The sequence below is a fragment of the Lepisosteus platostomus genome, chromosome 14, assembly GCF_059453375.1.
Source record: "Lepisosteus platostomus isolate fLepPlt1 chromosome 14, fLepPlt1.hap1, whole genome shotgun sequence".
In the NCBI taxonomy this organism is placed as follows: Eukaryota; Metazoa; Chordata; class Actinopteri; order Semionotiformes; family Lepisosteidae; genus Lepisosteus; species Lepisosteus platostomus.
In genome coordinates, this window is record NC_142624.1 from 5,041,377 (window position 1) to 5,054,194 (window position 12,818).

At 37.3% G+C, this 12,818-nt stretch overlaps 1 protein-coding gene across 3 annotated transcripts in view; it reads right to left on the reverse strand.

Moving 5' to 3' along the window:
• The window catches only part of LOC148648767 (transmembrane protein 237A-like), a 28,879-nt gene that overhangs the window by 14,412 nt on the left and 1,649 nt on the right, over positions 1-12,818 (reverse strand). Inside the window, exons 1-5 of one of the 3 annotated variants that reach the window (XM_088606679.1) lie at positions 9,221-10,058; positions 7,697-7,728; positions 4,548-4,561; positions 3,377-3,445; positions 2,293-2,409 (exon numbers count right to left, since the gene is read on the reverse strand). In XM_088606679.1, coding sequence (XP_088462805.1) covers positions 2,293-2,409; positions 3,377-3,445; positions 4,548-4,561; positions 7,697-7,728; positions 9,221-9,238 — 250 coding nt within the window. In that variant the 5' untranslated portion in view covers positions 9,239-10,058. Of the gene's footprint in view, positions 1-2,292; positions 2,410-3,376; positions 3,446-4,547; positions 4,562-7,696; positions 7,729-9,220; positions 10,059-12,818 lie in introns of those variants that run through there. The other 2 variants (XM_088606678.1, XM_088606681.1) reach the window with 2 other exon arrangements.

The following is a 12,818-nucleotide window of genomic DNA, read 5'->3' on the forward strand; positions in this document are numbered from 1 at the left end:
GATGAAGATGACAACACTACTTTAAAGTGTAGAGAGAATGACAAATCCTAAAGACAGAGTGATTTATACAGCACAAAATCCATTAGGGGTGGGCAAGGCACCGTGAACTAGCCAGACAGTGCAAGTTTCTGGAGTTTGCAGTCACTTGTGTCAAGCTTAATAAATTACAGGAAAGAAAAAACTGAGGAACAGAAAAAATTGTGAACTTTTCTGACAGAACAGAATTGTTATAAAACTGGGAGAAAAACTAAAGTAAAACCCTGAGGGAGTTCATTTCCTTCCTCCCACATTTACCAGATTAGAATCCGGCTTGCTTTCAATCATTTCTAATTACAGCCATACTGTACGTGGCTATATTCATAAGGAGGCCTCGCTTATTACACATATAAATCAAAGCTAAAGATGAAAAAGAATCAATCCAGAATTCCGTATAAAAAGCACAAATCTGGTTCAAAGACATTGAGCTTGGGTACCGGGGAAAATTAACATAGACGACAGCTGTTATGGCTTGTAATTACAAGAGCATACAAATGAGATAAACTTTTCCTGACAACTGAAAAAATGGCAATCTCCTCTCGAGTTTTGACATGTTTCAGACATTGTTCCTAAATGACAAAACACAACACCAGCTGGAAGCAGCCAAGCTCCTGCTGCATGAAAAAGAGGTTTTAGGAAACAAAAGTTTGTAGGTAAAAAGCTGTAAAAATATAACCAGTACTTTAACCATGTTTTGACGCTCACGAAAATGGTTGCTCATGTTTCGCTATAACCACCAACAGCAATGCATAATATTCATGCAATTCAATAATATAATCCACATTCCAAAATCAAACATTAAAAAGGGAGTTCTGTAACAAGAAATTCGACAATAACTCATTTTTTCCCCCAGTTTAGCAGGGCACCATCATGGTAAAGCGATTAGATTATACTATATACAGTATTTAAAACCAGGGCAGGACAAAGTGAGCAAGATTGGTACCAATCAATACAAAATACACTGCAGCTTCATGTCAAAACTTTGTACCTAGAATACATACAGTATGAATGTAAAGAGGCTTAATGAAATTATGTTTTCACCTGAAATTAGTTTTAAAACTTAAACAGTAAAATTTAATTAACACCTGAATATTTTATTCCCATGGCAACTTCTCTCTGCTTTGATCGGATAGAACATGAATCACCACCATTCTGCAAAGAATTGGGGGTAATTCTTTTCAGTGAAGTCAGCTCTGATGCAGAATTCAGAGAAGGGCTCATTAAGGGCACATCCTCCACTCATCTGTAAGCGTTTTTTGTAGCCTTACACTGAAATAAGCAGCTGAGGATATTTGAGGAACTAAGAGGATCAGCTTTTAGGATATAAAATGTAATGGTTTAGCAGACTTCCTGGAGTCTTTAAACAAAAAACAATTCTGACCAATTAGCTGTTAACCGACAAATAAGCAAAATGGGCATATTGTGATAGAAACTAGACCATCTGTTCATCCACAGTGCTGCAATTAGCTTCAGGAAGCTACAGCGGAGCAGGTTCTAACTGTATATATATTAGTGCAATCAAACAGTCACCTTCTAAATAAGAAAAATGGTGAAACTGGTTTCTTCTCATTTGGAACTGTTCCTACATTTATATTTAATTGTGCTGATGGGATTTAGAAAATTCCCTGCTTAGTCTGAAAAAAAATCTGCTGTTGTGGAAAATCAAAGCAAGCTAAATGTTTCTAATCATGAATTTAATTAATCTCTCGAGGCTGTGTGGCATTGCACAGTGTTTCGTTTCAAGGTAGAATAGTTTGAAATAATGAAACCTGACTTCATAAAGATCTCTGCATGGCATTTCTGGATAGTTTATCAACCCCCATTTTGCTACATATTGTAACAAATGATGAATTTTGACAAATAAAAAACATACAGAACTATGGGAGTTCACACACTGAAAAGGTGAAAGGAAACTTTCCTTAAATATGTCCTTTCCCATATTAAAGCCACCATGATGTGGTCCCAATTTAGGTACTAGTTTAATATTATTTTTCTTTTTTCAAACTAAATTATTTACTGTGAATGAATATAACCATATGTGATAAGAGCATCAAAACTGCAATAGGTAAATTTGGTCAAAAGAACATGGAAAGATGTGACTGAAACAAATACAGGATCATGGAGAAAAGTGTACTGGACCCCTACAGCAAAACCACAGATTTAGTACGCTGAAAATATATTGGTGTAGAAGCTAGGAAACAGACCTAATCAAGGAAAAAGAACTTTGGTAACTACTGGGCTAAAACAGGCTCCTACCTGGTGTCTGCACCTTCTTCTTCTTCCTCTTCCTCGTAGGGGGCACATCCTGAGGATCTGGGCTCAAGGGCTCTCTGCTCTCCGACTGTCTCCGACTCTCAGGTTGCGCTGTGGACTCTAGGAATTATCAGAATGGTTGACGCCCAATTACTTTCACCCCATGTGCAGTGAGTCATGCGCACTGGTCTTGCCTTTCTCTTCCACCTAAATCCGTAGGCCGTTTTTTCCAGTGGTTTTCATGCCTGTAGCATAAATAGCAGCCTTTATACGGTCAGTGTTAGAACCTGCACACTGACAGCTAAGGGAAACAGCTGTTTAGTTTTCTAAGGAAAAGCCGTTTAGTTTTGAATCACAACATATATTCAAAACCTTTAAACGCTGAACTTTGTCCGTGTCAACTTCCTTGCAGTTCAAACAATGTTACCAAATGACTGGCATCCTAGTAAACGGCTTCTTTAGGATTCATCTCTACATAATCTGTTTCTCTTAGAAATAACAGTCTCATTGGCTCTTCAATTAGAAAACATGTTGTAACAAAGTTTAAAGGAAGTTACATTTATTCCTATATTTTAAATGCGTTTCAGGTCATTCTAACTAAATCAGAATCTCATGGAAACTTCGTAATGTAACATGTACTCTTTAACATTAATAAAAAGATGATCCTGTATACGACTCCAGTGTTCAAAGCTGGAAAGAAATAAACTATACACACTGTGGAACATTATAGGGGGTATTGAGGGGGTAAAAAAAACGTTAATTTAAGTGTTAAACAATACTTGCTATACCAAGTACCAAATTTAATGACATCTTTCATGAAGCATGTAAAGGGAATATTACTTATGGATTCGAGTTACGTTTGTGTTCAATGCACTTTAATTCTGGAAAATACTTTATTATCCATAAACTGATACAGAAGTCAATCTTGACTTGAATACATTGCATCTGCACCTAGAACATTTTAAATGGCAAATATCGATGAGCCTATATCCCTATTCACTACTTCCGTATTCATTATTTAAAGCTTCAGTCAGATGGTAAAACATTTTTTTTAAATGCTTTCAACAAAAAATGTTTTTTTACATACCATCTGGGTTTTCTACTCCATTGGCTGCTTTAGACCTCTTCTTTTTAGGTCTGCTTAGAGGCAGCTCATCTGCATCAAAAAAGGGGTGAAAGATAAAACATATTTTGCAAACAAGAATGGAATTTATTTTAAAAACGGAGTATCAGACTCCAGTTCTGGTGGTTTGCTCTCTCTGTGGGTTTTCATTCTAGTTTTCATTTTCATTTCCATGCGATTAACTGGAAAACTTTAACAGCTTTTCCCAGCTCTTCAGGTGGTACTGACTGATGGAAGGACCTATAAGACTTACTGGACTACAGCCTTGTGCAGGACTGGAGTAGAGCACCACTGCACTTATGAAAGGTTTCAGAGTTTTTACTCGCATTTTGAAGACCTGAAGGTAGTCGTACAGCAGCATCCTGGTCTGCGGATAAAAACTACCAGTGAAAAAAACATGCATCCACTGGTTCGTGATCAGAAAACAGCCCCTCTTAAATTTTGTGTCAACCTGGAGTGCATTCTGGAAGTGGAGAAAGTATGGTGAGACTACGCCCTTGAAGGGGTGCTAGTCCTTCTCAGGACATTGACACACACTTACAGGGATAATCTAGAGCCACCACTTAAAACAGTGTGCACACAAGAACATGCAGACTCCCCACAGAAGGTGTCCGAGAGTCAAACTCAGGGACCAAACTCAAGAGCTTCAAGGTGGCAGGTGCTAACTGGCAATCCACTATTCTACCCTTGAAGTACACAACAACATAAAAATACTCTAGACTTGTTTCTAAAGAAGGACAAGAATTTTCGTGCTTAAAGAAAGGAAGCCAGCTGCAGTACACTGTAAAAAAAATAAATTAAGCTTGTATGTTAGTTTGTTTAAGTCTGTAAGAATCTAAAAAAATATTGGTTTTGGATGGAATCTGTACCCAGCAGCCATCTTAACTCACTGACTGAGAAATAGAACTGAGATTGTTGATGACTGCCAATACATTGTCATTAGATGAACCTAAGCAGCCCCAGGTTACAGAGATATCATTCATTATAATTCCCACCTTCATATATTGCCAGACATTCCTCTTGAATACGTTAGCACCAGTGCGTGAGTGTCTGCCTTTAGGCTGATTTGAATGCCTGTCCAATACTTTTACAAGGAAGCTTGCCAATTAGGGATCCGCATAAAAGAAAGTCTTACCTCCTGCCTCTTGGCTTTAATAATCATCAGTAAGCAGATGAGAAAGAAAAAAAACAAACAAATGTGGAGTTAGAAACTCAAGCCAAAATTCATATTCCAAAGCTATAGCTTTAGTTGTTGCACATGTTTGACAAGTACTGCCGCAAATTCATCTCAGAATACGGCAACAATTCTGCTCCACTGTTTCTTCAAGTTGACTCAACTCATAAATTGCCTTTTGAATGAACACCTTCTTGCTTTTCCGCAAGAAACGGTGAAAAGAAAACCTAGATCTCATTCTAATTTTAAATGCAGCACTTCAAAAAAAAAATGGTATTAATGCTATTAATGTTAATTAAGACGTGCTTTAGCAGGCTAACAAGCATGTCTTCAGACAGTGTAGCACACCTTTTTCATCAAGTTCATAAGTGTGGTCATCAAGTATGAAAGAGAACTGGTACCACCTCCGACAGCAGCAACACTAATATTCTACATCACTTGGATCAGTTTCCGATTTATAACAAGCTTTTAAACTAACAATTTCCAGGTCGCTCAAAAACTATTTCTAGCCCCAACCTTATTCATGCATTTCTTCCATATCTCATATATCTAAAGAGAGCCATGAGAGAAAACTCGTAAAGTCTTTAATTTTTTAAGGCAAACTGTGGAACAGTGCTCACTTTCACACTAAAAAGGTTAAATTTAACCACTCCCTTGTGTTGAAATAACCACAGATAACCTATGTTTAATTTTCAGCCTGTGAGGTGCGTCACAATTGTACAGTAGCTATTTGGGAGCTGTAAAGCAAATGTGACACATGGCAAATTCATACCTAAGTGTCACCTCAGCGATCTGAAATGCTTCTGGGAGCTTTCGTCACAAGTTGGGGTGTCTCTTTGCTTGCAATGCTCTGAACTGTATAATTAAATGTAAATTTGTACAAAAATATAATCTTGATCCTTCAAATGCTCTGAACCGTGTAATTAAAATGCAAATGAGCACAAAAATATAATCTTGCAACTAAATACATTTTTAAAATACAATGTAATACTAAAACCCACAAGTACCAGACTTAATACATTAGGCCCCCAGTTCTATAAATGGAAAATTATTTTTGCTGTGGAGAAAAGTCAAGAATAATTCTTAATACTTTAGATTAGGAATTACATTCGTAAATTCTAGGTAATTTGTAATAGATTATCAGAACAGTAATAAAGTATTAATTGTGATAAGAACGATTTATGTTTACATTTTGTGCAATGTTATCATCGATTACATAGACGCATGCAGATTTGCAGTGTTGAGTATGTATAATTGCAGCAGCCTTTGGTCTTCTGATGAACAAATACAACTCTTAAATGTAAATCTAAGGTGTGAGGTGGATTACATTGCCAGGTGTTTAGACTATTTTTGCATTTGGCTATCTCATTCTGATCACTTAAATAGAAATCCCATGTTTGATGAGGATTACACTACTCGAAGGCATCTTAAATTACAGCATGATGACCATAATAGCAGTGTTCACTGCAAAGCAGTCAAGTTGACTTTAGGATAGAGCAATTATAATGTCGAGATCCATGAAATGGATAGAGATATGGATACCATAAAGGCTTTTCAATCATTTTCCTCACAAGTTAAATCAATTAAAATAAATCACCATCTTTCCTCTGGTATTTTCTTTTGTATTCCAGTTTCGATTAGCTTTGCGCTCAGCAAAGGCCTTTCAAAGTTTCTTGCTAGGACTGTGCAGAGAAAGCAAACTACAATCACAGCATATTTCTTTGGCCACAAGGAATGCTTTACCTTGTATTACACACTACAGTGACATGACAGCAGTATTCTATCATTATTAGGAATGAGCAATATCAAGAAAGCACATTCCAGTCACGAAAACATAAATCTTTTAATCCTTTTTTTGAAGTGCAAGCACTATTTGTAATTCTTAGCTTGCACACAACAGAACAAGTGGTTGGTAGTATTAGTATTCTACAACTAGAAGGGTGTTTTACAGGCTTAAATGCGATTTGTGAAAGCAAGCACAGTATGCTACAATTTAAAAAAAAAACTCTCAATAAACTGCATGCACATCAATTTTCACCGTTTGTTAAGAGGTTTTGCAAATGAAATAATGGAAATTGTGCACTAATACTACAGTAAGGATCTAGGCTGGGGGTTCCCAGCTCTGACACTGGGGAACCACTGTGCTTTCTGACTCCTGCTCTGGCCAAATCTTTCATCACAGGCTTCAACTGTCTGTGAGACAGCTTGCAGCTGTTCGAGGCATATTCTTTCATTTGCTTTCAGCTCTTAAAAGGTCAAATGGGATTTCTAATTGGTATTAAACCTTTAGCACGTTTTGAGCTTAAGAGCCCCCCGCATTCCAGGGTGTTGCTGGAATGAAGTTCAGCTGGAATGAAAACCAACAGAGATAGTGGTCCACCGAGGGCGGGGCTTAGGAGCCACTGACTCAAGATCATCATCATAATCATTATTAAGTAGCCCCCATCATTAAGCTGTCCCCGAAAATCCTTACACTATTAAAAAGAGGTAAACAGGGCCAATTCTCTGAATTGCACAGAGACAATAATCTGTGACCTTCTGACGTCACTTTATACACTAAAGGATTTCACATTATTCATTAAATCACTTACATATCTGCGTATATGAACTGGCACCCTGTATCTGAACCAAGGTTATTCGTGAACTGATAAAGCAACATACTTTTTTGTTAACGCATCAACATCTATTCCAAGTCCCAGCAAATGGTAACTAAGATGTGTCAATGCAGTGACAGTTTTAAGATTTATATAAACAGACAACAATTCTCATATTAGGAAACTCAACACTGGATTTATAACAGACTAACAGCAAGTTAAACTGGGCCTTGATTGGTTACTAGCTTCCTTAAAATTTGCTTTAAGGAATTTTATTTAAAGTTTTTTTAATCAGTTTTGTTGATGAAAGAATACCAAGCTCTTCCCTTAATACAGTGCTACAACTGGGTGTTTGTCACTTAGAACTAAAACAGATGGCAATAACACAACCCATTAGTTGATGCTTGTATTTCTTGCACAACAACATTCTGTTTTCAAGTCCGACAAGGCCTACTGTTTTGTAAAAGCTGTCTATGTTGTAAAGGGATCTTAAAAATACCAGTAAACAAGACTTACCTTGGGAGTGGAGGTAGGGCACGGGGAGCTCGCTGAAAAAAAAACAAACAAATTAAACAAATCTCCTTACATGGCAAACCACTAAGTGCAAGCGAGTTCTACAAAACAATGACATTATCAATGTTAATAAACACAACCCAAACATATAGATACAATACACACTTTATAATCTTCACAAATATTTTCTGGGAAGGTTATGCATCTTTTGCATTACAAATTGACACCTCATTCCTTTGTCAGCCAATTAACCTCTTCTTACTCATGACCTAAATAACAGAGGCTGCGCAGGACAAGGGTTGAAGATCCTGCTAAGTGCATGAAAAACTGGACAAGAAATTTCAGCAAACTGCACAAGGTCTGAGTGCAAAGAAGAAAGGCCGGAACATGCATCTTGAGAGACAGGTGTACTCCTCACTGTGTCATTATTTCAAGCTAGTGTAATCAGTGATTGCCTTACACAGCAACTACAACTGTAAACTTACCTTTAGAAAAACAAAGACTTTCAGAATCAAAGCAATTGCTATGACTATTGACTGTTTTTATCGGTTTTAGCTTTATAGGAAAGTAGGCTGCATAACCATTAGAAACCAAGCATTTTACTGAGACAAAAAACACAAAGTCAGTGTTCCCGTTTATGAAGGCCTTCAGCAAAATACACTTTATTAAAAAAATTCATATGCTGTTCTAAGAGCAATTAGATAAAACATACACAAGTACCTACCAAGTATTTCATTGCACAACAGACTATGACAAAACACAATAAAACTTGTCAGTTATAGCACCACATATTTTGTGTCCATGTGTGAAGCTCAATACACATCTATACACAGTCATCTCCATCTTCAATGCCTTAAGTAAATTCTGCTGGTTCAAAAGTTCTGTATTAACCAAAAATACAAACCAGGTTTCAAATATCCCCGTTAATAAAGTTCATGAGGTTTTTTTTTCCTGCAAGATTCTCAGCTGTCAGCAGTGTGGAGCATTTTAAAAGAGCTTTTTTACTTAAACAGCCACTGATAAATGTGCAATTATCAATGAACAAAAATAATGTCATCAAAACGTACAGATGGCGAAACATGGATCCTAATTTTATACAGAAAATACAGTCATTAGAAATGCTACTGCAGTACTTAATAAGCTGAATAATAAGGTTTATTACATGATTGATGTTTAGTCCTTTACAATTTAAAAAAAAAAAGACACTGCAAAGCAGCTGGGGAAAAAACTAATCATAATATTAAATAGAATAGGTCCTTTACAGACAGAGCGGTAGCCTAATTGGATTTCTAATGATGTCTGACTCATGAACAGAGCTCGGTTTCAAAATAATATGTTAACAACTTGCAATGGAGCACTGCATGCTGCAGTTTTAATTAATGTAACCGATAAGGTCTACTGCCTTGCAAATCCCACAGAATGAATACAACTTGCGCTCATATCTCCCTGGAAGGGTCCTCGTCTCTGTTGCTGCAGTGTGGACCTCGAGGCTGGGTAGATTTTAAGAGAGGAACAGGCTGGACTTACCCCTTGTTTTCTCCCCATTGTGTCAAGAGTCAGAACGCGCCCAGGGAATGCCTATTACTGCAGGCTGGGTTGCTTCGTTGCTGCGTCCTGCTAATCCTATTCTAAATCTGTGCAAAAGTACATCTGCTGGAGAGGGGATTATCAAGGCATAAATCACTGGGATTTAGGGTGTGCACGTCTACACGTAAGGAAAGGCCAATGACAAAAGAACTAGCAGGACTTGAGGAATAACAATCTGAACAGAATCTACATTTTGGGAACAGGTCCTGGAAATCGCAACATCTTTGCAAGATCCTAGCCATTACAAAAACTGAAGTTACACCTAATCTCAGGGTTAGGGGTAACATAGGGGCCCGCACATTGGGGAATAACAGCTAAATCAAATGCCTCAAAAAGGAGCTATATAAAGATGGGAAAAATTCCTTCTTTTCTGTGTCCTTCACTCTCAAGCTTGCAGTGTTCGCTACAGATACTACAGGCTGCCTACTTTGTATAATGCCTACAGTGTCTGCATGCTGTTACATTTTGCTTAGCACTGCACTGGTGTTTTTTTTCCAACCAGCGACGGCCTTATCTTTCATTTTGTTAGCTTTCTGTATGAACCATATTATTTTTGCAAATGATAAATTTCATGTAAATAGCGAGATTGTGAGAATGTCAATTTCATTTATTCTATGTCTGCCATGGAAAGGACTATCTCCTAAGGAAATATTATGCATTTTATCCAGTACAAGAACAGCAAGGTTATGACATATAGGGTAATTTCAGAAACCAAAAGAAAGAGTTACTAGCCATGAAAAATAAAATGCAGAAATTCCAAAACTAAAATGATCAAATCTTATGCAAAAACAAAAATCACTGTTTAGCATTATAAAAAGTTAGCTTATCAGGGGTAAGCATATGATGAAAAGAGCTTACTAACAAAAAATAAGGAAGGATAAAGTACAGCTACACCCAAAGGTTTTGCATTGCTCTGATTGTCTACCATCTTCCCACTACATAGAATCTGCAAGCGTTTTTTTTTTTTTAATATGGAAGAGGGAGTACTGGTAGGATTAAATAGAACTTTTTCAGTCTTAAAATACTTGTGCAAGCTTCCGCATAGGAAGATATGTGGGAGCAACTTCAAAAGTTTGAATTGCACCGAGACAAAAATACAATTCTAAAATGCCTCATGTTCAAAGACTTTTTGGAGATGGCACTGGATATTTTGATTTCTGGTTGCCTGAAATTTACATGAGCTGCTCTCCAGTGAAGTGGCACTTCAGTGGGTAGCACTTCTGCCTCGTAGCACTGCCTCCCTGCAATTCCTGGGGTGCTTTCTGAATGGGGTTTATATGTGATCCCATGTTCATGTGGGTTTCCCCCCGGAGCTCCAGTTTTCTCCCTCAGTCCAAAAGCCTACTGATAGATTAAACAGAATCTGGGAAAATTGGTTCTGGGTCTGAGTGTCTGTGTCTGTGAGGTTAGATGAGACCAAGATGGTGGTAATGCTGTATTTAATTTAGTGAGCAAAGAACAATTTCACCTCCTGAAAGTGAAAATTATGCATGCATGCATTTTCAATGCTTGTTACCTTTGGGCTAAACAACCATTTAAATGCTCACCTTTTGAAATGTGTTGTTTTAAGCCAACTTTGATGCCTGCTTCAAAGGGGAGCTTGCCTGAGTGAAGAGATAAACTACTGAATAATCAGCTGATTATTTTCTGGATTATTCTACAATCAAAACTGACGTGTAATCATTACAGTTAGTGGGAGAGAAACGCAATTTGAGTCTGGGTTGGCGACATTTAATTTAAAAATATTAACACATCATAGCAGGTTTTAAGTTTTAAAAAGCTGAAGCACATTTTACTTACATCCATGTGTAGTGAACCTCAGATTAAAAGGCTGGTTATCTTTACGAGCAGCAAACGTTTGTGAGGAAAAACGGGAACATATTTGTTATTGATAAAGGTCAGAAGCCAAACAAGTGGTGTACAAAAACATTAGGGGTAACCAACTCTTCACAGTTATGCAATAGCAGTCACCTTTCTAGCATAAAACAGCTATTTGATTTTCTAATTTTTCTAAGAAAGCTGTATATTTGCAGCGGATGTCCAAGTTACTCTGTAAGCGGTCTAGCAGTTTGCAAAAGATGGTATTTCACAGTAGATAAGGCTTAACTTCCCCATTTTACAAACTATTCAAACAGATAGCCTAGTCAGCACAGAGATACAACATATTTGGGGTTCTACATCGACATTGAGAGGTATGGTTTATAACTGCTTTTGTATACTTCTTAAAAAGAAAATTGTCCGAGGACGCATTTTATATAAAAAAGTGAATTTATATCAAAATGCACATCAGCGCACTGATTTTCTCAGAGGGACTTACAGAACTGCTGACCTGTATTGTTTTTTCTTCAGTTAAATTTAAACAGTAATGAATAAGAAAGGGAAAGCAAGAGGAAATAAGCTGGACAACAGCCAACAGGTGTTAAAAGAGTTCACCAGCTCCTCCATCGCATCAGGCAGTATTATTGGCAAAAGCACACATGCGGTCATTAAACAAGATTCTAAAGGAAATCACTCCATTATAAAATTACTTTTAAATCCTGAATTCGATTGCTATTCTGTGTTAAGAACAGGTTTTACAGTCTTTGTAAGGTTCGCTCCATTCCACACCATTTACTGAGCTTGGTGGTGTCCATCCTTTCATTAATTACTTGTATTTAATGTGAAAGAGGCCCCTCCTGCTGTTTTGCTTTTAAGCATCTGCCTCCTAGCTAGTTTGTGCCATTACTTAGAATGTGATATAATCATTTCATTAGAATTGATTGTCACAGCGTAAAAGCACAGAGACAAATTCTTCAATCTGGAAAATTATTCATTTAAAAAATCCAGTGTGGTTAAAAGCTTGAATAAGGATATTGTGTAAAACTAATAGCAATCTTATATTTAACTGGCATTTTCCTGTTTTTTCCATCTTCTCTTTTCACATTGTTTTCTGAATTATTCTGCAAATTTTGTATGCTAGCACTTGACCTTGGTAGGTGTGGAGACGATCTTCAGCTAGCGTCCCTGCTTTAGTTTGAAAAATAACATTCAAAGGCCTCATGTTTTTCCTTTTAAACTAAAAAGGAAAAAAATACTTTAAAGAAATAATCAGATAAAAAAAAACTAAGCTCATTAGGGTCAATATCCACCCATCCTCTAACTACTTCATTCACTTCAGGGTTGTAGGGGAGCAGCAGTCTATCTTGGTAAGCAACAGGCACAAGGCAGGCTACATCCTGGATGGGACACCAGTCCATTGCAGGACACACACAGACAAATACGAACATGTGCAAACTCACCATTCACATAAGGGCCAATTTTCAAAAGTCAGTTAACCTACCACCATGTCTTTGGATTGTGGGACAAAACTGGAGCAGTCAGAGGAAACCTGCGAGAGCACAGGGAGAACATACAAACTCCACACAGACAGGACCCCAGGGCCATAAGTGAACCCAAAAAAGACCTGAAAAAACAATACTGCTACAAATCTCTCTCACAGGATCCCATTCTGAGTTCATGGCATAAAGCCTTTGATTAGAGGGCACCTTTAAATTGCAGA